General features: G+C 43.0%; 2 protein-coding genes across 7 annotated transcripts in view; one reads left to right on the top strand and one right to left on the bottom strand.

Annotated features, from left to right (window-relative positions):
- DZIP1 (DAZ interacting zinc finger protein 1) overlaps positions 1–3,436 on the top strand; it is a gene marked incomplete at both ends in the record, with an annotated part of 43,292 nt that extends 39,856 nt beyond the window's left edge. The window contains 3 exon segments of the mRNA XM_084234906.1: positions 94–287; positions 1,753–1,883; positions 3,248–3,436. Of these exon segments, the coding sequence (XP_084091032.1) occupies positions 94–287; positions 1,753–1,883; positions 3,248–3,436 (514 nt within the window).
- A 2,065-nt stretch (positions 3,437–5,501) lies between these two features.
- Positions 5,502–26,788, bottom strand: part of CLDN10 (claudin 10) — a gene marked incomplete at both ends in the record, with an annotated part of 93,166 nt that continues 71,879 nt past the window's right edge. For 3 of the 6 annotated variants that reach the window (XM_084234989.1, XM_084234990.1, XM_084234988.1), the window contains 4 exons: positions 5,502–5,622; positions 6,245–6,352; positions 21,470–21,551; positions 21,640–21,801. In XM_084234989.1, the coding sequence (XP_084091115.1) occupies positions 5,502–5,622; positions 6,245–6,352; positions 21,470–21,551; positions 21,640–21,801 (473 nt within the window). The remainder of the gene's footprint in view (positions 5,623–6,244; positions 6,353–21,469; positions 21,552–21,639; positions 21,802–26,788) is intronic. The other 3 variants (XM_084234992.1, XM_084234993.1, XM_084234991.1) reach the window with 1 other exon arrangement.

Below are 26,788 nucleotides of genomic sequence, written 5' to 3'. Positions count from 1 at the left end.
GGGCATTTCCTGAGGAGGTTTTCTCCTCCTTAACCCACGTTTGGACTGAAACTGAGGAAATCAACGCCCCCTGTTTGGGTTTGTTTTGTTTAGGACCCCTCCCTTTAGCTCAGAGGATGAGGCGGAGGAAGACGACTTTATCCAGGCCTTCACGTCCCCGGACTTACTTCCTGTTCGGACGGCTAAAGGCACCAAGAGTAGCTTTGCAAGGAACTCTGTCAAAAGTGACACTGACTGGACTGAGGGAAGCGAAATGGAGGACTCCGATATTTCCCCCAAGCTCACAGGTGAGTTTTATCATGGAAAATTCTTTGGGGAATTCTGTCTGGGGCGGTTCACAGGATGGGGGCTGGGGAAGCAGTAAGAGCCGGGGTGTGAACGGGCTGGAAGAAAGGGCGGGACCCCTGGAAAAGTTACCTCGGTGGGGGAAAGGAGACCAGGCCTAGCATTCCCTGGGGTTCACAGGGGAGGAAGGCGTTAGGGAAGCCTGGGTGTATTCCTTTCCTGGGGCTGCTGTAACAAAGCACCTAACAGTAGACATTGTCACAGGGGCCGCTGGAAGTTCGGTATCGAGAGTGATGAGGTTGGTTCTTCCTGGGGCGGTCAACCCCTCCATAGGTTGGTGTCTCCCCACAACTTCCCTCTGCACCCACCTGTGTCAGATTTCCCTTTTTGATATAGACACTGGTCATAGACCATTAGGGTTCACCCTAATGCCCTCACCTGGACTTGGGGTACTTCTTTTTTTTTTAAAGATTTATTTATTTATATATACAAGAGCAGGGGTACCAGGCCAGAGATGTGGGGGGTGAGAGGCATCACCAGAGACAGACTGGGGAACAGAACAGGCAGATGGACAAAAGTACACTGCTGAGGGGAGCAGCAGGCAGGGCTCGGGGTACTTCTAAAGGAACATAAAGTTCAGGTCTGCAAATGCTGATAATTTGCTGAAGACTAGTGGGGCAGAAAGTCTATTTTTCCAAAAAGAAATTCTGTTCAATGCAAATTTTAACATGTATTTTAAATATAGTAGATGTAATTGATTTATTGCATATGATTTTTATTCCATGTATATATTATATTGCTCCATAATTATGTTAAATACAACAATTCATTTAAAAGTATTAGTATTCTTTCTGAAAATACCCATTTGAATATTCCATTCATGCAAGTTACCTTGCCAAATTAAAAGTTTCTGACCATGTCGGTGAATGCAACCATTTTTCTCTGATTTTAAATGAAAATCTCTTTTTTTTTAAAAAAGATTTATTTATTTATACAAGCACTATGTACAGTCAGAAGCGCGGGAGGGTGAGAGAATTCACCAGAGCCAGAGCGGGCAGCAGAACAGGCAGACTGACGAAATACACTGCTGAGGGGAGCAGTGGGCGGCAGTAGAGGTCTGCACACATGTGGGACCCTCGCTTCGGCAGCCAGGGATCGAACTGGTGCTGCAGAGGCTGTGAGCAGCCTTGGAACCCAGCGCTCAACCACTGCACCAGTGGGGAGGCCCTTAAATGAAAATCTTAATGCATCATTTTTTGGATCATGATTTTTTAAAAAGCAATTCTGCGTGTTTACTAAAACTTTATTTTAGCCACCCAAATATATCAGTTGGCTTTATTTTAATGATACATAATTAGTTACTAAGTCTGGACTTTTTCCAGGCCGCTCATCAGGTTACTCTAGAACTGAAGATAGGTACAGTTTTTAAAAATAACTTCACCTGACTCCCTTCTATTGGTCATACAGGAACCTCCATTAAAACACTTACTGAAAAAGTTGAAAAGACGGTTTCAAATCACAGAAATGGGAATAAACCAATTGGTGGGATTAATGTTGCTGAGATGTTCATCAGAAAAGAACTACAAGAAGAACTCAAGGTGAAATTGCTTTTTCTTGCTAAACATACACAGAGAAGTATATTCCTGTTTTAATGAATATGCTTTAATAATCGTATTTTTTGTATTGAAATAGAAAATAAAATGATCTTGTATAGCGGAGATTGACATGTTACCTTGTCTCCAGTATTGCACATCTTCCCATTCCACAGAGAATCAAAGTTTTAGAATAGCTGCTGTTAACCCATCATATGATTATCAAACTTTAGAGGCTTTTCAGAAGTTCTGCCCCTATTATTTGATGTCTGCAGATTTTAAATGGTTTGTACACAGCAACTTGTGACGGGTTAGAATGTCAGGCCTCCAGCTCCCAGCCCCGGGACTGGGGAGTAAAGTAGGGACTTTGCAGGGGTGACCCCTACATGGGAGTCGGAGTGGATAGAGAAATGCTTCAGGGATACACGTGAACTGAGCCAGGAGCAGAGCCGGGCTCCTGTCTGACAGGAGGACACCCTGACACGTCCCAAGTGGTTTCTAGCATGTTTGTGTGGCTGGAGGTATCCCCTAGTATTTGTGGGTACCACTCACTCATCTGAACAACTACAGTTTCTAATTTTTCACTTAAATTCTTCTGTTCATCTATGGAACCTGGAACATTTTGTCTAATTTGTGTTAGTGTCATTTGTCACGTAAGCCAACATTGTGCCTTCCTTATTACTATGCTGCTTCCCCTGGGGACTGTTCCTCAGGGCCCCCAGGTGGAATCTCCACTGGTTAAATGTCAGCATCACACAGAGGTGAAGCGCCTCAGGCTGGCTCCTTCTGGGATAGCACCTGAACTTGTCTTCTAGAACATAGTGTTTCTGGAATTTTCTAAATTCATGATCGCTAGACAAAGCAAACATGCATTTGCATGGCGAGAAACAAATAGGGGACCCCTTCCACTTTCAAGACAGATCTCCAAATTCAGTCATTTCATTGCCCTCCAAATTAACCAGATGGGGGGGGGGTCCCCTGAGCTTCCCAGCTGCTTATCCTTCAGTCTCAGCAGCTCTGTCCTGCTCACAAAAGGATCGAGGGGCTCCATGTTGTTTTTTTTTTTAAGATTTATTTATTTATGCATATAAGAGCTGGGGTGCAGGCCAGAGATGCGGAGGGCGAGAGGTTTCACCAGAGACATAGCGGGAACAGAACAGGCAGATTGACCGAAGTACACTGCTGAGGGGAGCAGCGGGCGAGATAGGAGAGGTCTGCCGTGCCATGTGGTAGTCAGGGGCTGGGGATCGAACTCGTGCTGCAGAGGCTGCGGCTTGCTTCATAGTGCGGTGCTTAACCCCTTGTGCCACCAGGGAGGCCTCCCGTGTTTCTTTAGGAAACATTAATTACGTCCCGTGAATTTCTTTCAGTGCACAGATGTGGATGACGCCGATTGGGACATATCATCCTTGGAGGAAGAACCATCTTTGGGGAAAAAAACTGGAAAAGAGCAGAAGGAACCTCCACCCATGAAGAAGGAACCAAATTCTACTCAAGTGCCAAGTGCCTGGGCTGCAGCTAATCCTAAAGGGCTAAAGGGAGAAGGTTCGATGTTTTAGCCTCTGGCAGAAGTTCCCTTGTCCAGTTCTTTGTGTTTCATCTTTATAAATATCTAAGTAGTCTTTGTACTTATCTAATGAAGCTCTGCTCATATAGCAACAAAGTACGTAATGCTTTGTGTTGTTTCATCAGGCCTGAATGTGTACGACTTCCTGATTTGTATATATTTACTAACCCTTTTTATTTCAACTTTAGATCTAACCTTTAGTCTTTATGTTTTTAAAATATTATTTTTGAAAATGCCCATATATTCTCTTCATGCAGGTACCCCATAGAAATTAAAATTTCTGATCATATACCTGTATGCGACCTTTCTTCTGGCAGTCTCCCTGTAGTGATCTGCTTCCACGTCCAATTCTTTCTTTTCTTCCAAAGAGAAAGATCCTGTACCCAGTGGGATGAATGACAAGTGAAGCCGTGCGTGGACGCTGATCCTGTCCACTTGCTCTAGAGTCAGGAAAAGTCCAGTCCGTGCTCACTGGCTACATTTAATTTTTTTAATTAGAAAAATGTAATTAATATGTATTTTTTTTACCCAAGTAATTTTTACACGTGGTGAAAGTCAGAGTACAGCAGAGTCCCCCAGGCCTGGTCTCCCCACCTGCACTGCCCCTCATGACTTCTGTGCTAGTGCCCATAAAGACATCCCCAGGTTTCTGCATGGTGAGCTTATGCCCCCATTTCTAGAGCTTAAGATAGATGAGGATCAGGCTTATTTTCCCTTCTCACGCCTCCCGTTTCAGTAATTTTGAACCCATTTGTCATTTTTAATTAATAATCCATCCACCTCTGCGCATGCTCTTTCCACTGGGCTGCCTCTGCCCTTACTGTCCCTTTTCTGTCACCTGCGTGTGAGCTGTGCCTCTCCTTGCACATCATCAGATGGTGGCGTTTCCCCTGCTCGGCAGCCGGCATTATCTGTGCCACGTCTAAAGACATCCCAATAGATGAAAACCCCAAAGATGGTGTGTTCATCACAGTGACTATAAGTGCACAGGGCAGAAGGGAACCCCGGGGGGTATCCTTTCTCTTCTCCCCATGCCACCCCTCCATGACCCTCAAAAAGACATTTCTAGAGTCAAAGTCCAGTGGAATGCTTAGCACAAAGCCATTTCAGTGGCTCAAGGCACTTCTGAAGCAGCTTCATATTTAAACTCAACGACCCTGGAAAAGCTATTTTTAACATTTAATCTCTAGTTGGCACCTTCATTTTATTCTCCTTTCCTGACCACGGGTAAACCGACGGGCATGCTGTCAAAAAGCTGACTCTAGGAACAAAACTGTGTCTTTGTTCAGCAATTACTGGAGCAACTTACAGATCTTGGAAGACAGCAGGTCTCTCCATTATCCAGTTAGTGCCACACACAGGACCGAGAGACGCCCGGAACTCCGGCGGCTGGTGGCTGGGGCGGGGGGTACCACGCAGGTGCCAGGACTGTCGGCCCTGCAGTCAGCAATGACTTGTGTCCCTTAGCTCAGCTCTGCTGATGCTCTGCACTGGAATCCACTTTCTGTATCTGAGAAGCCTAAACAGTTATTTAAAGCAGACATGCAGGCAGACATTCCATGGCCTCTCGAGCACCCCCGTAAAGTCAGAGGCAGGAATAAGAAATTTCGCACCCATGCAGCCAGTGACATGGCCATTCTACCCAACCATCACGTGCAGGGTGACCTGACTGCTCCCACACTGTGGACAAGACGCCCCTCCTTATACACCTTCTGTTTAATACGGGAGGAAGAAGGAGAAAAGAAACAAGGAACAGGGACAAAGACCTCCACATCTGAATGGCATTAGAATATTTCTCAAACCCTTGGTGCTTAAAGACTTTCCATGTCCTAAGCAGCCATAAAACATATACAGGTTCTGTAAATAATGTTTATTTTTTTTTATAGAAAGCCACAACAGAAAATGATTAGTAACTCTGTCAAGAACATTTACATCCACACAATCAACCAATTCTCCAAATTCATATTTTTAAAAATAGTTTCGAGTGTTAATTATCGGAGGGACCCCTGGGATCATTTTGTGAACAGTTCACTTTTACAACAAACTCAAGACAGCTTTCAGACGTAAGCATTTTTATCAAACTGTTTCGAAGGGTTTGTGGGTTTAAAATCTCCTCCGCCGTGATACTTTGTCCTAGAAGACATGACAGACGTGGCCCCGTTGTAAGAGTAGCCCATCCTGAAAGACAAAACATAGTCTGGTACATTTCATCCTCGCCCCGCAGGGCAAACACAAAGGAAGGACACTCTCCTGCCCGTGTCTGTCCAGAGTTAAGCTGAAGTCTTCTGCTGGTAACTCTTAACTTAGCTTTCTCCCCCCTCTCGCCCACAGAAATATTTCAATGTTATTTCTGAATGTTTGCTGTGGCAAAGAGAATCTGTGCAGAAGAAACCTATGGCCTGTCCATTTGCTCAGTTACTCTCCTTCAAAACGGTTTTTTAAAAGATCTTCTGGGAACCTAGGCCACAGCGGGTGACCCAGCAATTTCTGCACGTGTGAAAATCAGGAGGAGGCCAAGATGAAGATTGCTCCCGCACCCTTAGACTCGTATCTCTACCGACAGGAGTAGCTTATGAATGTAAGAAGTGTGAGCTCCAGTTTCTAAAAAACTACAATTATACTGCTATCTTTACTATAATTTTACTATATTTAATAATGTTATAGTTCCTATATGTTCCTACCCTTGTGGTCTTTGGAAGTTTCTTAGAATCATAGGAACTATCTAAAATTTGTCCCACTTAGAATAATTCAGAACAATATTGTACTTTTTAACAGGTCATTTTCATCTATTTTTCCATACCTGGGTGTTTTGTTGTTGTCAGCTATTGAAAAGCAAAATATGACACCACCAATTATGCAGAGTGAGGCTCCTGCCCAGCCAATGAATAGAGCGGCTCCTAATTCGTACCTGTGAGAGAGTATCACTGAGGGTTATGTATGGCTTCCTTTCTTCAGGAGTAAACAGTACTTAACACAACTAGCCAGCATTAGCTAAATGCTCCTTATAATTTTTGGCTTTTGGAGCCTGCACAAGAGATAATAATACCTTGCATCTGTATAAACTCTCCTCCAGTGTCTTCCTAGCCATCACTTGATGCTGTGTCCCCAGCATCCCAAGAGAGGAGACGAAGTGGTCCCTCCAGGTCCCTCCAGGGACAAAGTGGTCCCTCCAGGTCCCTCCAGGCCTTCTGGCTCAGCCAGCACCTGCCTCCTTGGCTCCCTTGAACCTCACAAAGCTTCCCAGCCACTTGGACTGTGGTGCAGGGTAAACTGTAAGCAGACACTAGTGAGAAAAGAAGTGGCCCTTGCTCCCCATTTCTAGCTCCATTTGGTAAATGTGTATGAAGCACCTGCTGTGTACAGAGCATGGCACAAGGTGCTGCCAGGAAGCAGAATATTCTACCTCTGAACACACCGCTTTGGCCAAAGGCTTATTTTGACCTGAAGGTAACTGAAAAGGAACAGATACAAGAACCCTCTCCCCACCTGCCTACAAGCAGCACATCAGTTTAATGCCTCCTACCTTCCCATCTCTACCACGGACAAATTAATCACCAGGGGCCACAGAAGACCCTCATCAGCCCAGAGATGACACCAGAGGCACCCACAGAGCAAACTGCTGAGACTAGCCTTTATCTATTAGTTCCCCAGGTATTTACCTTCCCATTATTTACCACCCTTTGAAACTCCAAGTCCTTTTCCTTTGGCATGTCTCTCCTCTACCAGCAGGTGGTTCTCCTGTTGAGCTGCCTAGGAGTTACGTGCTCACCATCCCTGGGGCTGCTCATTGCTGGTGCTCCCATGTCCATGTGCCACACAGATTGTCGTGTTTCCTTCGTTTATCTGCCTTTTTTTTTTTCAGTCTAATTTGTGGAGCCCTACTCAGAAAACCTAAAAATTGTTGGTTTTCTTCCTCTACGGTGCCCATAAAAGCTCAGCAGTTGGCACAGCATCAGATCTTATCCAAGTCTAGTGGGCTGTGAATAAGGAACAGCTCTGATGTAGCAGCAGGCTGCTCCCCCAGCACGTCCGAGGTGGCTGGCCCAGCACTATGCTGACAATGGGAGCAGATGCCCTGCCCTAGGTGGGGAGGTGTGTGAAGGCACGCATGCCGCTGCTGAGTGCAGGAAGTCCTTGCCAGTGGAGAGATGGAGGAAGCCGTCCTGGGAGGAGCATCCACCCAGGGAAACAGGAATGCGAAAAAAAGGGCCAAGATCCCAGGGACCAAGTGTGTTCCCTATTTGTTTAGCCTCTTCCTGAAAAAGTTCTTTTTTTAATTTTTTTTAAAAATATTTATTTTTTATTTATACAAGAACCAGGTTACAGGCCAGAGGCGCAGGAGGGTGAGAGGATTCACCAGAGACAGAGCAGGGAACAGAACAGGCAGATGACTGACATACACTGCTGAAGGGAGCAGAGGGGAGACAGGAGAGGTCTGCTGCGCCATGTGGGAATCTCCTTGGCCAGCCAGGAATCGAACCAGCACTGCAGAGGCTGCGTACAGCTTCACAGCGCTGCGCTCAACCCACTGTGCCACTGGGGAGGCCCAGAAGTTCTTTTTTAAAATAAAGAGTGATTCTCAAACTTTTCTGACTCCATCAGAACGCAAATATAAAAAGACACTGTTCCCTTGCCAAGGGTGCATTTTGGTAGGAGGAGGATCTGTTTTGATCATGCAGAATCCAAAGAGGAGTTGAGAAAGGAGCGAAGTGAGTGTGGGAAGGGGAAAGACGGGGCCAAGTTCTCCTCCTCTGCTGATCAAGTACAGGGCCATTTTAGGTACCCAGGCTACAAAGGGCTGTGACAGCAGCTGGCCTGAGCTGCCTGGGCCTCATCCCGCTCCAAATGCCTGTCACTCTGTCTGACCTCCTTCCCGGCAGGGCAGGGCAGGCTTTGTGGTCTGGCTGGAGCAGCGCCAGTCCTCCCTAAGCATCACGTTGGACACCTGAAATAAAGGTCCCGGTTTTATAAGCTCAGTCCTGCCATCATGATGTCGGAACAAGATCACACACATACGGCAAGCAGAGGGCCTGCTGAGTTGGGGGCACACACCATTTGGAACATCTTGAAAACATTGGGGGTCCTGTATGTACCATGGGGATCAGGCTCCTTCACCTGTTGTCGTGCTTCCACTGCAAAGACAACTGAAGGAACACACACACCCCGAGTGTCTACCAGGGGCGTGTGATGTTACAATTTCATGGAACTTCCTATTGTTCTCTGCTTTTTCTCCCTGAAGTTTAGGCTGTGTGCTCTCCTGAAACACCGTAGTCGTGTTTGCAATGTAAATACCCTCCATGCTCCCAAGCAACAGTCTGAGATTTCTCTTATGTAGCTTTACTAAAATAGGATGCCAGAGCCAGGTACCATAGTCGATTAAAAATAGTCTGTAATTACTAACAGTGGCCAGTGGGGGGTGATGGTGGCAGAAATCGTGAGCCATAGTGAGGCACTAGTCATTTCAAGGAACACGCAGATGTGTCTACAGTCTCTTCACAAATCAGGATAAGCCCCCCAGGCAGGTCAAATGTCAGAAATTGTGTCTTTAAATTCATGTAAGCCAAAAATTTTTTTTAATTTCACTTAGGTCATCTTGAAACCTTCTGTAGGGATTTAAGAAGTAGGAGTTTGGCTTGTATTATAACTGGTTCACTTCTTCCCTTTTTTTTTTTTTTTAATACATTTGATTTTCTTTAAATCACTAACTACAGACTCTAGTCCAAGGAAAACATCACCCCCTTTTTAATTCCTTGTGAATCCTGTCTGTCTGAGACCAACATTTAATAACTAAGTAACAGTTTAGAATTGAAGTCTTAAGAGGCTACAGGAATAAACCAGTAACTAAATCTTTCAGGTGTGAGGGCTGGTGTGACTTGGCTGTTTCTCTTGCAGAGATATTTTCCTCGTTCTGTTGAAAGACTTAACCATGACTTGAATTCCCACCTGCCATGTGGGCCTGAGCTGGCAAAAACTGACTGGTGTTACCGAAAGCTCAGGAAAGGGCGCAACAGAATATTTACTTATATTTGTTCTGGAGCACACACCTCCTGTGACACCCATCGGAAACTTCGTCTCTGCCTGGAAGGAAGTCTGTCTTCATTTCTGGTAACGTTAAAAAGCTGACTTCAGTGCCTCAAGAGCTTGTTCACATCTCAGGTGATCTTTTGCAGGCCTTTTCCATAACAATGGCCTCCTGTCCTTGGTCCTGCCTTCCCACACTGAGCCTGGCCTCTTGAATTGAATTGTGCTGTCTTAATTGCCAAAGTTTCTTCACAATTCCTGAAGGTTATAAATCTGCTTAGCTCCAGACAGGCCTGAGATCGCGAAGTTGAGGACAGAAGTTCATTTTATAGATCAGAAATATTGTTTTTGGAGTATCTCTGAGATGTTCTGCTCGGTTGGAAGGACTAATCAAAAGCTACCTGGATGACTTTAGTTCATTTATGTAATTGAATGTGAATTTAGGGAACAAGTAACAGGGGAAAATGAAATTAAAACAGAACAATCACCTAAACAATCCCAAAAGAACTATAAAGATCTGTGAACGGTGATATATAGAACCCCTATTTAAATGAGGTGGGAGGCCAGAAAGAGGGTGTCCAGGCATGTGTACATCAGCAGACTAGAGACCCAACATGTCTGACTTGTCCCTCGTGGAGGGGGGTGATGCTGTCTCCCCTGCCAGGGGAGCAGAGAAAGAGGTCTCCAGGGGTCATAGAAAGGGATGGCTTCTGGGAAGTACTTGACTCCTACAACATAGTGTTTCTGGAATTTTCTAAATTCATGATTGCTAGACAAAGCAAACATACATTTCCAGGACAAGAAACAAACAAACAAACAAAAATAGGTGACCCCTTCTACTTTTAACACAGATCTCCAAATCTAGTCATCTCATTGCCCTCCAGAATTTTCCTATGAACACACTTTCCAGTCTTCCCCCTTGTCTGCTGTTTGTTTCTGAATAAACCCATTTTGTCATGGGAATAACTAATGACTTTTATTTGAGGTCACTGTATTTCAGGTGTGAAAATATACTCTGAACTCTGAAATTATTCCTATCCACCTGGTGGTGCCTGGGGCTCTTTCTCACGTGACTTATTTCATATGGAAAGAGCCAGAACTAGAATTAATTCTGATGAGTTACTTCCACTCCTACCTCAGCCCTGTAGCCTTCACAGTAATCCCAAGGGAATGGTTTGAGGAGCACCTCTTATTTTCACCTCCCATTATTGTATCCTCATACCCTGATTTAATAGCCCACGGAGAGCAAGGGCAGCCCGCCTTGGCCTCCAGCACAGAGTACATGCCAGGCACTGAATCATGTGTTTCATGTTGGATGAGGGAGACACAGCGCTGTTCTCACGGACTTCAGAGTTGAGTGAGGACAGTCAGGCAGTAGGCAAATAACCATAGTGTGATGAAAGTTAACAGAATTAGAACAGCATGTTTCTGCAAAGTAAGCATCACCTGATCACCTAAATCCACATAGATGTGGTTCAAGTAAATGTCCACGATAACAGCTACAATCACTGTCAGCTCAGTGTTTTGTGTGCATGCTGGTTTTTTCCCCCTCGGTAAGCATATTCAACCCACATTATCCCCATTTTATAAATGAAGAAACGGAAGCCCTGTAAGATTAAATTGCTAGTCCCTTATCTCAGTAAATAAATAGTAGAACCAGGTTTTAAAACCCGTAACTGTGATTCCACATCCTGAGCTCTTAACCATCACTCCTTCCTTGTGTGTGCACTGGAAGCCAAAGTTGACTTCTGTAAAGCAGCATCATCAATGCAATGTCTTTTCAGTTGTCATTTCAGAATGATGGGAGTTTTCTCTCTCCCGGTTCACTGTGTTCTCAGTGGTTCAAGCGCTGGGTGGGTATGGAATGTTTTCTGAAATCCCTCAGGCTGTCTTCTCACCCAGCACAACGAGAGGTGAGTGTAGTAATTAAAATCAGGGCATGTTGGACTTGAAAAAAAGAAAATGCAGCTCCTCCAAACACAAAACAAAAACTGTTCCACAAATGAAGAAAACCTCATCCAATGAAGATTCGCAGAGAAGAGAAGGGACTTGCTGTAGGTCCCAGAGCTAGGAGCCACGTCTTCTGACACCCCAGGAGGGTGTGAAATGGGGGTCCTACTCGTTTTACCCCAGAGTGGTTGCAGCCAAAATAGAAAATTCCAGTGACTTTAAAACAACTAAATATGTTTTTTAAAAGTCTCAAATTTAGAAAGTATCCCCCTGCATTATCAAGGTTAAGGTTAGCATTTCAAAACTGAGTTTCTCTGGCATGGCATTCTCTCACAGATCACATCTAACATAAACTTTCCTCACCTCCTAAGCTTATGTCCTCAAGCTCTACACAACTGCGTGAGTAGATTTTATACGACACAGGTATTACATATAGGCATTACCCACCCACCCACACACACACACACACACACACACAATTCCCCCCAGAGACTCACATCTTTTGGGGGATCCCAGTTTTAGAAACAGACTGTGCCCACTGAACGTATATGTCCCAGTCTGGTCTCCCTTGTGCAATTCATGAGCTGATAGTCCTCTCACCCTGCCTGGCAGATGCCACAAGAGTGCCACACTTGCAGAATAACGGCAGGTGCATCCCTCATGGTGGCTAAAGTAGAATGGGATGATTTAAATAGCAAGTGTCTGTTCTGTGGACTCTGCACAGAGAATCTCAAATTTAGGAAATCCAAAATAAAGGCACTTTTTTTAGATGCCAATTCTATATTGCTTTTCAGTGTCCAGTTTGCAACAGACATGCATTCAACAGACAAGTCCCTGGGTGTAGTGATTATCAGTAGAGTAGTTTGAAATTCTAGAAATCAAATATATTAGTAACAAGCAACACCTACTGTGGTGGATGCTTTCTATATATATGTTCTTTTCTTTAATCCTCTTGACATTCAGAATATCCAGATGAGGCAGCTGCATCTTCCCTAAGATCACAGGGGCTGCAGCCAAGATCTGAGCAGAGGTCTAGCTCTAAGCCCTACCTCTTAACCTCTCTGCCCCCTTCCTTCTACAACTGTGTATGTCAAGTGCTTGGGGAATGTCTTCACAGGAGCGCTGATTCTGACCAATAACTCATGGATATTTGAGACCACCCACAGTTAACAATGTAGTATCAGTCAGAATAAGTATAATTTTAAAAGGAACATCTCGTGTCAAAAGGAACATCTCGTGTCCCCCAAATTACATTGTTGCAAAACAAATCTTGAGCAATATGGATCTTCTTCATCTATGTGGATAACTGGGGGTTTACTGAGACTTGATGTCTAGTGAGAAATGAGGTGCTGAGTCATACTCCAGGCAGGAACAACAACGTGTTCACATGCGAACTGAAGTCCAAATGAACTGACACCACAGAGGCAAAATCCCTAAAACACTGTCCTGAGACACCGGAGGACGTGGCCAGCCCTGCTGAGAACAGGCGCAGATTCTGTCCTCGGCGAGGGGGGCACACGTCTGTTTACGTTGCAGGGAGAATGTTCAGAAGGATTTGTAGCAAAAAAACCTGGGATAATTAAAAGTGTACCCTACCATTTGTTCAGCATCCCCAACAGCTTATCTGAAAACATCTGCAAATGTCTCCCCAGCTGCTGGGGAAGATGTGTGTGGGGCAGGTTCTCATGAGAAGGGTCTCAAGAATACCCACCCCGTGGCAGTCTCACACTGCTGCTAGTCAATAACAGGACTGTGGCCACAGAGGGCAAAGTGATCAGACATCAAGAGAAGAAACTGCAAACTGATTTCTTTTCAAGTTTCATGCTGGCAAACCTGCCTTCCACGCGAGAGCCACGCATCTCACAATTATCCCTCTTAGCATGTCGACATTTCGTTATGTGTTTCTACACTAGCCTCAATGTGCTACATAGGCGGCCATCTGCTGCATTTGTGGTTTCTGCTTAAGAATCAGAACAATTAAAAAAATAATACTTAGCGTTTACGAAGTACTTGCTACATGCCAGGCACGGTTTCTAAGCAGCTGAAGTGTACTCTCTCTTTAAGTGCTATCTCAGCACAACCTCACCGTCCAGATCACAGATGAGGAACATGGTGCACAGAGAAGTGAAGTAATGCCTTCCAGGTTACACAAGTGCTAGTGGCGGAGCTGGGTTGACTCCCAGGCAGTCTGGATCTAGGGGCCTCGCTCTTAAAGAAGAGATGCATGCCCAGGCCTCCTTTGCCTTTTACCAAAATCTTTTTGGTTCCTTTTACCAAATCTCCACAAGCAAGCTCAGTCTCTCCAGTAGAGGAGAGATGCAGACAGACAGGCAGACAGACATCACCACTGACTGACCATGCTTGCAACGTCTTGGACATTGCCTGACAGCATGGACAAGCTACCAGCGACCCCCAAATCAGCAAGATGTGGTCTCAGCTTTGAGATGGCCATGGTCTGGTTCGGGAGATGCTGACCGCCCAGCAGGCTTATCATAGGAACACAAGGTGCAGGAGGAGCACAGGGCACCTCCTCCAGAATGTAAGTCCTCCAGGATAAGCAGGAGTTAGCCGGGTGGTGCAATAGAGGAGTAGGGTGAAGCTGAGTCACGTGGCAAACCAGCAGGAACCATCACTTCATGTGCTGGTCAGTGAAAACAAACATGGCTGCTGAACATGGTGTCCAGGGAGATTGTTAAGTCCCGTTAGCATAACATCATCAGAGCAACTCTGGGGATTTGAGGTGGCCCAAGCTACCTCTGAACAAAGTGAAGAATGCCTTCTTCACGTGTAATGGTTGATTTCTGTTTTGTTCTTAATAGTTGGCACCTCCACAGAATCCCTTATGAGAATCTATGAGCTGTTACCAATATTTGTTCATTCTCCAAACACCTTCATGAATGGAATAAGTCCAAATAAACACCTATGATTCATTAAATTATAACAACAGAAGAGAACAGAGGTTCAATTTCTTCACAAGATCACCTGAGATAGGTATTCCTTTCCACTACATCCAGAAATTTTTATGTAATCTTCTCAAATTGCCACTGTGCACTTAGTTTGACAGATAACAAATATGAGAGAATTTTGGGCCTCCCTGGTGGCACAACAGGTTAAGCACCGCACTATGAAGCAATCCACAGCCTCTGCAGCACGAGTTCGATCCCTGGCCGGCTAGGGAGCAACCCACATGGCGGGGCAAACCTCTCCTGTCTCGCCCACTGCTCCCCTCAGCAGTGCATTTCAGTCAGTCTGCCTGTTCTGTTCCCCTCTCTGTCCCTGGTGGATTCTCTCATCCCCCACATCTCTGGCCTATACCCCAGTTCTTGTATGCATAAATAAATAAATCTTTAAAAAAAAAACAAATATGAGAGAATTTTGCAAAAAGCAGACAGTTATTTCTAACTATGAATGAGCCACGATGGTGAAGAGATTTTTACCTGAGTAAAGCTTATAAAGTAGAAAATAAAGCCAGGAGTGAAGAAGGTTACAAAGAAATAATCCCATACTTTGAAAAACTCTGAAAGCGGAAAAGCCTGGAGGATGATAATGAAACTGGAGACTACCCGCCCTTGGGGCACTTGGCCCCAGAGCACTGTTTGGGGGCAGAGCAAGGGGCAGTGAGTGGTAGGCATTTTACCACCTGCATCAATGGCCCCACTGGAGCTCAGGCTGCAGGCAGAGGCCAGCAGTGATGGCAGAAAGCAGTGGTTCCCCTACCACGCCCCTTCATCAGGGCTGCAGGGAGGAGCCTGGGGTCCCAGAGGGCCAGCTCCAGCACTGTGGCTCTCCCTGCTGCAGGCAGTTGAGAAGCCCATGGATTTGGTGCCTGGAGCGTAGAATGGACCCCATCAGGGGCAAGCTATGAGCTGGTTGGTGCTACAGTCCAATCAGACTTGTAGGCGGGGGACCTGAAAGAGGGTGTAAGGCTGGACAGACGCAGCTTGGGATGCTCGCTCTGACGCACTCTGTTCCTGACCTCCGAAGACAGAAGAAGCAGTTTCAATAAGACCCCAACGTGAGAACATCAGAACCAAATTGCAATGTTAAATTCTATGCACCAAAAGAGAACAACTCTAAGATCACGGTGTCATTTCCTCTATTAGGGCAACTGGTTTAGTGCATGATTTGAAAAGCAGTTTCTTTATGTCAATCAATTGTTACTCAGAACAGTTTATTTAAGAAAATAAAGCAAGACATTCAGGAAGCTAGTGGTTTGGACAACAAAGCAAGGGTGAGAATAATGTAATTAAATTTCAACATTCTAGAAGGGTCAGTCACACAATAAGGAGGAGTTGTTACCATAAGCTTGCAGGAGGATAGTTTTTGTTTTTTGGATTTGGTAGGTTTTGTTTAATCAACAGGAGGAAGTTGGTTTGGAACTGCCCAAAGGCAAGAGTTGGGAAATCGTTTTCAAGACTTTGCAGGAGCCCATCCTGGAGATTTAAGACATAGTTATAACCTGAGTGAAAGCAAGAGCAAACAAAAGGGGGAACATAAGGAAATGTCAGGCCATAACCACAGTCAGATGAAAAACCCTTTAAAGACTGCAATTCTTTCAAATGATTACAGCCTGGAGAAAAATCTTCCCAGATAAGTGGTGGGAAGCAAGGGTTTCAGAAACTAAGTGCAGGTGAACATAATGTGGAATTTCATTGCTGCAGCCGCCATCTTGACTCCTACTCTATACATTTTTCCTCATCAATAAAGCCCCTACTGAGTTCCATGCACAGAGTAGGGATATTGTGGGAGCTCTGTTAATGAGTTTAGTTTCTAAGTTAGGCAACCAAAAGTGGGTCTTATTTAGAGATGTCCTGGCAGTTTACAAAGAAGATTCAATTAACATAGTACAGAATTCTTAAGATAAACAACAGTGGTGCAACATAAGTGCCCAGGAATAGAGGCTTGGATCAGGAAGATGTGCAGCCACACAATGGAATATTATTCTGCTCTAAGGAAAGATGATCTGTTGCCATTTACAGCAAAATGGAAGGAACTCGACGGACTCATGTGAAGCAAAGTCAGAAGAATGAAGACAAATATTGGAAGATTTCACACACCAATATAAGAAAAGGAACGTAAGCAGATAAATGGAGAGCAGAATAATTAGAAATTAGGGAACATCGATAACTGGAGAGATTTCTGAAATTAAAGGGGGTAGCAGAAAGGCCAAAGGAGTAATAGGTGGGGGGGGGAGTTGAAATAATTTTGGAAAGGCAAATTATTCAGACACTGAAATTACATTTTCATTGATTTCAAGTAGGTTTATAGCTGGCAGAATTAGGTAAATATTTTATGCAATATCCTTTTTTCTTAAAATTATACAGGAAAGTGCATATAATTCTGGATTGAAAAATATTCAAGAGCTAAAAAAAGAAGAGAAAAGGAAAGATAATAATAACCGGACAGGTTCTGAGGCCTGACCTGTCTTCTAGTGCATTTCAGGGCTTGGGGATGGGAGAGGAACTGTTTGCTCATCACAAATGTAAACTGGAGCACGCGGCAGGCAGCTGTCATGAACCTTCCTGAGGACCCGAAGTGGCACATGCCTATGAGGTGAAGGTGCCTCTAGGGCTTGGGAGAGATGTCACTTGTCACTTGTCAGTAGCTAGTTTGGGGAAGATTCGAGTATGGTAAGCATGGAAGAAGGGTGTTGCCCGCTACCTCCTTCTGTTGGGGGAAGAGTCCGTCCTGAATGGACTCCACTCCCACCTCCATGCCAAGGAGTTCCCAGGCACCAAGGACTGCAAATCCCATCATGCCATGGATATACCATGACTCTTGACTTCCCGGAGGTGGGATTGCTGGGAACTAAGGGTGGAGTTAAGCAGTCAGGCTTGGGATAAGCCAAACACCTGTGGGCCTGCACTCTGCTTGGGCCTGCCGTCAGCGCTCTCGGGGTCCCAGCTCAGACTGCGTTACCGGTAGGACACATTCACCAATTAATCTCTTTCTTTCAAGTTTATTACCCTTTCTATGTGTGCCTACAATTGGGTCTTGTTCTAAGTTTTTTTAAGCATTCAGGTGAGGACTAACACCCAGGTCATCCCAATGGTCAATTAAGATGCCAGTGAGAGGTAGAGCCTTCCTACCGTGGTGTCCTCCAAATCCAACTCTCCCAGGTTGGCGCTGCCTTTAGCTTTCATTCTCCAGCATGTTCTCTTCTTTTTTTTTTTTTTAAAGATTTATTTATTTATGCATACAAGAACTGGGGTACAGGCCAGAGGTGCAGGTGGTGAGAAGATTCACCATGGACAGAGTGGGGAACAGAACAGGCAGACTGACTGAAATGCACTGCTGAGGGGAGCAGCGGGCGAGACAGGAGAGGTCTGCTGCACCATGTGGGTAGCTCCCTGGCCGACCAGGGATAGAACTCATGCTGCAGTGGCTGCAGATAGCTTCATAGGTTGTGTCTTAACCCTCTGCACCACCAGGGAGGCCCAGCATATTCTTTTCTTAAGTTCAAATACAAATTAAACCAGAGGCACCAGTTACTAAATTTTAGCCTAGGAAGTGCCATCCCCTAAGATACGCCCAGTGAAAACCATGCTGTAAAGACTGATCATTTTACAATCTATGAAACCAGTTTGTGTTGCTAGCTAGTGTGTAGCTTATTGATTATCCTACTCTTCCTCTCCCTCCCTCCCACTAGAGGAGCCAATAAAGGAAAAACAGATAAGTCAAACTTTTCAATTTGTTGGTTTTTATAGTAGTGAGTTTTTTTAAAATGAAATCTGAATTCCTGTAAATGTTCCATATTACTTTTATGTCTCTTTTCCATCACTGTGGGTAATTAGAATCTGAGTGCATTTACAATTCCCAGATTTTGATAACTCTTACATTCAAATACATTTGATGTTAGTCATGGATAGTATCCTGGGGCAAAGATATATAGCCTATATATAGTCTATATAGCCAGGTATTTAGACGTGAGTGAGAGAAGTATCTCAAAGAGCAAATGTTCTCAACGTGCAGGGTTTTTTTGTTTGTTTGTTTTCAAAAAGTCTGTACTTTCCATAAAGCTTTGGTGTGAGGGGTCTGTATCTGTAAACATCACCAATTTGTAAGCAGTGCTATTTTTCATAACTCCCAGCGCTTATGCTTGCAATTATATAAGGTATAAGTTGGCAAGCTGTAGGTGTTGTTTTTATGCTGCTGCAGAAAGGAGCATACAAAGATATCTATAAAGATAAGCCACATTTTAAAAACCACACACAGTTTAAAAGCAATCTTAATGATACCTAATACAATATAGAGCTAAGATAGCTGTTTGTTTTGTTTCCAGCCAGCTCCAATCATTTATATATGAATACACACACTCTCTCAGCTCTCACAGTGCTCTCGGAGAGAAGCACAGTGGTAATCCTGATTTTTTTGATGGGAATATTGACAGAGAGAGTAGGCAGAGCTACAAAGAGGATGTTGGGAGGCTGAGCATTGGGATAGTTCGGCTCAGGTTGGCACCAAGAATGTGGAACAGAGAAAAACCCTTCAGAGTCTATAATTACTGACCTAAGATCAACCAAAGTCTGAAAAGAAAATAACAACTTCCTAATGTACTAAACTGAATTAGGTGACTGAACAGCTTTACAAGCATTTAAAAAAATCACACATAGGACAAATAGAAGTAACAGGCGCAAATTAGCCTTGACCCGTTGAAGGAAGATGAAAATGATGTTTGAGATTCTGCCAAAGACCTCCTCAATAATAGGAAAATAAAAATCGTGATGTAGAAAACATGATCAGAAAAGTTAGCGATGCCTTTAATAAAATAAGCTATGATAAATCAGGATTTGTTATATATTTATGATGCCAAACCCAGAAATAAAAATGTATCATTGAAATAGGGTATCTAAATGAAAATATTTTAAATATTAGAATGTTGCTAATCTTCAGGAGCACATTCCTGGTGTTCATCTCACTGTTTAGGTGCTGTACACTGGTGAAAATATTATGAAAAATATCACTATCATTTCTCAAGGAGAGGATTTATTAGAATATGTTTTTCTCATATGCCTAGTATAACAAAAGTTATACTGTGGTATAAAGCAATCATCTTTGCGTCCCGTTTACTAAAATTTCAGAATAAAACTATTTAAAAAGGTACGAAAGAAACTTCCCTGATGAAAAATCTATGGAGCAGAGTGCCACAAAAATATGAAACAGAATTATTATAAAGGATGCACTCTACAGTAAGCATGCCGGTTTGAGTCACAACTCTGTCACTCTACTAGCTTAGTCAAAATTCCCTTGGACACATTACTTGATCTCCTCAATTTTAAAAACAGAAGTAATAAAAATTTAAAAATAATTAAAAATAAAAGGAAGTATTAAGAGAACCTATTTCATAAGGCTATTGTAAGAATACAATAATAATATTTGCAGTGCTCTGCTTGGTATATAACAGTACTCAGCACCTGTTAACTATTTTCTTTATGTAAGCTCTTTATACTCTCCATGCATACACACACACACTCTTCTCTCATCACATATACTCTTTATACACAGCCCATACTAAAGGCAGCAGTAGGAAATCAATTTCCTGAAGATTCCTACATCCTCCAGAAAAAAAGTAATGCACAACCGATAAGCCATTTTAATAATTCCTTTTTAAAATTCTCTAACATTTGACAAGAAGATTGAAAGGAAATCACCAGCCTCATGAATTGCAGGTCACATCCATAAACATATGGGTTTCGGCAGAGATATGTGGCTATAACTCATGGAAGGCAAAATATTTGACATAATTATTCTGACTAGGTATCCCATGCCTTTCCCAATACAAATAAATGAGCCTAGGGAGACGGTAAAAGGCAACAGCCTGTAGCTAAAAAACAATAACCACAAATGAACTGATCTCTAAATGCCAAAGCATTCACCTGTAACCAAAACCGGTCACATCTGGGTATCTGAGCCACTGCTAGAGCATTAAAAAAAAAAAAAAAACCTGCATCAGGCAGAGTTTCTTTTCTTTTTTAAATTTAATTTTCATTGTGGCACACCCAAGCATTAGTTTATGATGTTATATAGGTTTCCCATGTACAGCATTATAAATCAATGTCTGTATTTACTACATTATGTTCACCCCTAAAAGTTCAAATCTGTCTTTCCTCCATACAATCGATCTCCTTTGCTTCTTCCCTTCTGGTAACCACTAAGTTTACTCTTATAACCCAAAAGTTCATTTCTGTTCTATTTAGCACATCAGTTTTCATTATGTATCATATATGACGGAAGTCAGACCGTGATTATCTGGCTTACTTTACTAAGCAGAATGCCCTCTAGGTTGGAGCTCGTTGATGCAAATGGCGGAATTTCACCTTTTTATATATATATTCCGTGTCTAACCCACATCTTCTTGATCTTAGCATGTGTCATTGGGTACTTGGCTTCTTTCCAACTCTTGGCTACTGGGATTAATGTTGTGATGAACCAGGGAGTGCAAATATCTCTTTGAATTAGCATTTTTGTATTCTTTGGGCAAATACCCAGAAATGGGATAATTGGATCACATGGAATTTCTACTTTTAATTTTTCAAGGAGTCTCCATAATGTTTTCCAAAATTGCTGAACCTATCCATATTCCCTCCAAGAGTTGTACAGTTTCTTCACAAAGGTTTAATAGGTGTTGCTTGTTAAGGCAATAATAAAGAGAATAAATTTAAGCCAACTGGCCCAGAAACTAGCCTTTGACAAATATCATTTTTGATGGACAAAAATCAAGACAAGCTTTCCATCTTCTATTCATTCTTTCTTCCCTGACTTACACTCTCCTCCTTTTCTTCTATTTGACTACAATTTTATGATTCTAATAGATGAAGTATTAAGTCCTATGCCTTGAGCTATTTAGAGACATGACATAAAATTTACTAGTGCTAATGCAGTAATTAAATGCATCTTTTGCCAATGGAGCACATATAATGTTTAAATCAAATGATGTCATCAAATACCATACATCTGCATGTCTCACGTTCATCCTAGGAAATTTTATGTACCAATATTAATGCACACACATTTCCTGCGAGCTAGAAACATACAGACTGAGACCATTACTTACTTTTGCTCCATGAAGAGAGGATCAAAGAATTCCGTTGTGATTTTGTTTGCATACAGGGAACAGCCGGTCATTGAGCACAGCCCTAAAAAGTATCAGTGGAGGAGAAGCAGGGTTAGTGTTATTTCATTATCATCTGGAAGTACCTGGCTTGGAAGAAAGTTACTACTTACCTGACAGGATGAATACAATCCCCGCCAAACAAGCAATTTTAGCTTTGGCTTTCTCCGAGCCTCCGACTTTGGTGCACTTCATTCCAAACAAGGCAAATATGGACCCGAAAAAGCCCAGGCTGACAGCAGCGATCATAAGCCCTCGACATGCCTGGATATAACCTGCAATCAGAGCAGGTCATTACATTAACATCGGCTGTCCAGAGAAACAGACTCATTTTACACTGTCCTTCCAAAGGGCTGTTCTGGCTTCTGAAAACAAGCATCCAGGTTAACACGCATGCAAGAAAGGAGAGCAAGTTTATCTACATGGAGTGTCTGTCTTATGTCCCACACTTTTCAGTTTGACCTATGCACAAATGTCAGGGTAGATCTCTGACTTATTATTTTCATATGCATGAGGAAGGCAACAAAAGTTATATAAGCTACAAATGGGTAAGAAGAAGAGCATTCCAGCCATATCTGCCTACATTGTCCCTGAAGCCTTTCACCATGAGAAACAGCACCTGCCACTCTCTCAGTCCGCTTACTCCTTTGCATGTCTGGGCTTTTCAATAGATGTTTCCATGGTTTTGATCATTAAAATGTGTTATTAGGCAGCAGGAGTTCCCCAAGGGTTAGATCTTCCAACATTATGAAAAGCTTGTAAATGAAAGCAGCTGAAATATCACTGTGAAGTAGGAAGATTCTAAGTCAAGAAGTATTTTAATGACATTATTTTCAGGACACATAGAATAAAATTGGGTTGTGAACAACACTGGTCGTTTACTAGAAGAATAAAATTGTGAAACGAAATGTTTGCATACAAACAGATGCTTTCGAAGGACCCTACCAGCCTGTCACACTGTTTGCTTGGCTCCTCCTACACCACTCATTTTCCTAGTCACATATTTTTATTTGCACAGTCAGGGTGATGGCAAATTTCAGGCCCGCTTTTGTCTAGACACTAGCAAATTTTAATGAACAGAATTTAAACAAATTCAACTTTTATCATGAAAGGTCATTTTCATTTCAATCTGAAACAGAGACTATTTCAATCTGAAATAGTGACTGATAGCACAAACGATGTGTAAGAACTACTTGTTAAGCCACTGAACATACACGGACATCAGATGTGCATCTGGAACTAAACTTTCTAATTTGAAAAACCTCATAAATGCTAAGACAGCAAGTCATTTGTTAATTTTGTCCAGGTGAAGCCCACAATAAACAATTCTAAGATGGTAATAATCATAAACATGGAATAATGCTGGCAAGAGGCCTCTGGTCCATGTTTCTTTGGGGAAGAATGAAAATTTTAGTTATAATTCCACTCTTATGATTCATTTTGAAGAATGCAGAGGAGATGTTCTATTGAATTATAGCAAATTTCAGCCACAATAAGTGTACACTGCAAGAACCATGTTCTTCTCCTGTGGAGTATGAACTACTTCAACACAGAAAATAATTTCAATGATGGTGAAGCTACCAGATACAGCAAAAGAAACTGATTTTTAGCAAAATGGGATAATGGAGGCTCATCTGGGTAGCAACAATCCATGTTGCAGGGCTACTTGTTGGACCCCTGCTGCCAAATACAGACCCAGGTCTATTTTCAACTTCAATCCACAAGCCCCCCAGCCAGAACCCAGCGACAGGTAGAAGCACAGAGAGAGAAGACTTTTAGCTGATGCTGACTGCAATCCTAAACAGACAAAAACAGTGTGTGTGATATAACCTCTACAGTATGTGGGTTGTTTTTTTTTTTTAAATATCATAAAACACTTTATCATGCACCATAATTTGCACTTATTTTAGGAAGCTTAGAGGCTTTAGAACAGAAAATGCAGGAGCCAGGCACAAGGCTAAGTCCTACAGTCTGATCCTTTAGAACATGAGGTGAATTTCCCTGGAGGATAAAGAATGGATAGCACGCCAAGTGGATGCACTCAATCTTTGACACGACTAGGAAAATGAGCGCAGATGTCAAACTATATTTAGCCACAACTCATAATACATTTTTTTTCTGAGTTTCTCATCCAGTTCTTCTGTCTCAGCCACAGCAACTGGACCGGCTTTGGTCTAAGCACAAGAACCAGGGGAAAGATGAAGAGGGCAGGTTCTGATGGGATTGGGTTCTTCCCTGGTAGCAGCCAGAACTCTGATTTGGAGGGTCAGGAACCTCTTTCTGGTATTAACAGCAGCAATAACTTGCTAGTTTATTGCATGTCCAAAAGAACTTGACACCTCACCAGCATAGTCAGTGGCTACATTTTCTAAAACAGGAACAACAAGCAGGGGTTGGGGCTCCTGGGGGTACACAATGCACTCCCCTGCTAGTTGTAAAGAGAACATGTTGGCAAACCCAAGGTTTGTAAATCAGGGGCTACCAGTCCGTAAAACTCTCCACACTCAAGCCTTAGGTTACTTTCAACAAACCCTTTCAGCGTTTATATTTTGCAACCTTGCTTTTTCCCACAACTCCGGAGGATAAAGCTTGTAAGTAGCGCCATCCAGTCAAGTGGTAGTAAAACCCAGTCAAGGAGGCCATTATCTTTGACAGGTCTAATTTACTGACACCGTTAATAGCTAATTAACACATTAAGGTGCTGAGGCATGAACATATTTACTTAGAAGTTCTCTGAAGTATAATTTATAGTTAATTCTTCTGGAAGAAATGGCAAACATTCCCACTAAGAAAAATAGATGGCATATACTAAAACAACCTGGCTGAAAATCATTCTCAACTGAAGTTCAAATGGTGCTTTGAAAGGAATATGGGTTAGCAGGAAACAGAAATCACCAGCTCACTCAACTGTAAAATCTTCAATTAGTAAAACACAGTACTTTAAAATGCATGCAGTCTATTGGAGGCAACCTTGAAGGTGTCCCTTAAAGGTTAAGTGTTTTCCAAATGATGTGTACACTATTTTCCATTTCAAACCAGCAAAAATGAAAATATCCACTTGGTGGAGACAATTCCCTAGTAGCACATGTGCTGGCTGCTGGACTGAAGGGGAGAAAAAGAACACATTTCTCCTCTGCTAGTAGCTTTGTGTTCTTTTTGCAAATCCTTTGAAGGCAGAGTGCTAGGTGGCATGAACTGTGAATTTCAGCTCTGGTTCTATTTCCCTGCTGTGTGCCAAAGATTACACAGCCTAGCCTCTCTGAGCCTTGATATTCTCATCTATAAAACAGTAGTAAGAGCACTTACTTCACCGGATCAATAATATAAACTCTGGTGAGTGGGAAGAAACTCACCGAAGCTTCCCTTCCATGATACCAACAGTGAGTGCAAGCAGAAATTAGACTTGGAGTTCTAGAACTCTAACTTGGAGTTCTGCATGTCTAAACCTAGACATGTAGCATTTCTCAGCTTCACTTTTCTTATAGGGAAAACTGTGGGACAATGATACCCCCAAAGGTAAGGAATCAGCTTGGACATCAAATAGGAAATTCAGAATAATGACTCCATCACTTGCATTGAAAGGCTTGTTTTTCCACCTAAGACTAGACATGAGAGAATCTTGAGTCTTCTCTGTCCCTTGTGGTACTTTCTCAATCTAGAGCTTCTGCCTGGTTGGAGGGGAGGCTCGGTCTGCTCAGATCAGTGGCTACCACATCCCATGGGAATGCAGCCTTCTCCCGCCACTTCAAAGGTAATGCCAGGACGTCCCTGTGCAATGGGGGTAGGCCTCAGAACTGTGGGAGGACACAGCAGAGGGGACTGATCCAGGACATTCCTTTTGTAGGTGGCGGGAATCCACTGCTCTCTGTATGAAAATGTAGTTGTGTGATTGAATCCCCCAAAATGTTACTCTGGGAGAAACAGAAAAGTAAACTTATCACTTTGAGCTAGGGAATGTCTTCTCAAGCCACAAAAGGCTGGCACGCAGGAAAAAACCAGTACATTGGTGATAGTCCACATTTAAAGTTTCCTATGAGAAAAGACATCCTATATTTAAAAAACAAGCAGTGGACTGAGAATGCAGCATATATAACCAATCAATGATTGACACCCAGAATTATAAAATAAATTATTTGAACCAGAGGAACAATAGAAGCTCTGGCACAGATACAGACAATTCACCAAAGAGGGGGAGAAAAAAATAAGTACATGCTAAATTGGTCAAAATCAGAGATAATCAGGGGAATGCCAATTAAAATGATATGTCATCCAGGATAATGGGTAAAAATAAAAGGCAGTGAGAATGTGGAGAAACAGCTATTCTCATGTATTATTAGTGGAAAGTAATTTGGTAATAAATTACAGTGCTTGTAATTTAAGTAATAGAGACTTAACATGAGTATTTGCCCTGAGAATACCATTTCTCAGTATCTACAGCAATATACATGTGCACCAAGAGACAAATGCAAAGATTTTCATTAAAGCACTAACACCCGTGAAAATCTGAAAAGTGTCCAATGTCCAATAATGGGTAAATGGTTAGATGAGCCGGCCTGTCCAGACTGAAGAGTGCTAGGAACCCGTTAAAGAGAATTACTTCTCTACGTGCTGACCTTGAAGAGAAATGTTATTCATTTTAAGACATTTTAAGACATTCCAAAACAATGGGGAGTGTGACGCCACGTGTTTTTCTAGACACGTGAGCACCCAGGGAAGGCCATTTTGCAAATGGGTTGTATACAAATGTCCCTCTTCTTTGCTCCATTGTCAAAGGGGACTGGGGTGTAACTATTGAGGGCTGTGACCTCCTTCCTCCTCACGATCCCACCTGCCCCCAGATCTTGACAACCAATCCACTCTTATCTCAGATGAGTAATGTGAAAATTTCAGCCGTCTGCACCCAATAATTTCCACGAAATATTTATTTCTCTCTTCTTTGTCCCCCAACTGTCCTATAGCAGGAAGCTTCCCCGTCTAACCGGTGATCTCAGGCACAATACAGTTACAACAAAAGAATGTGCTTAGGACAGTAGCTGTCAATCCCATATTCCTGGATAGAAACAACATCCTCCCAGTTCAAAGCATCTACCTGGATGCCCTCTGTGGGGTACAGGAAATTCCACAGCAATTCCATGGCAAGAACAGCACCCAGCTGCCCGTTTCACACAACAGGACACAGACCCGGTGACATCCATCTACAACCGGACTCCTTCCCCTTATAGGAGGATCCATCAAATACCACATTGAGCAACAGTTTGCTTT

The sequence above is a fragment of the Talpa europaea genome, assembly GCF_964194135.1.
Source record: "Talpa europaea genome assembly, chromosome: 6".
Lineage (NCBI taxonomy): Eukaryota > Metazoa > Chordata > Mammalia > Eulipotyphla > Talpidae > Talpa > Talpa europaea.
Note: the sequence above shows the minus strand (reverse complement) of the source record. Positions and strands in the feature narration are given on the sequence as shown.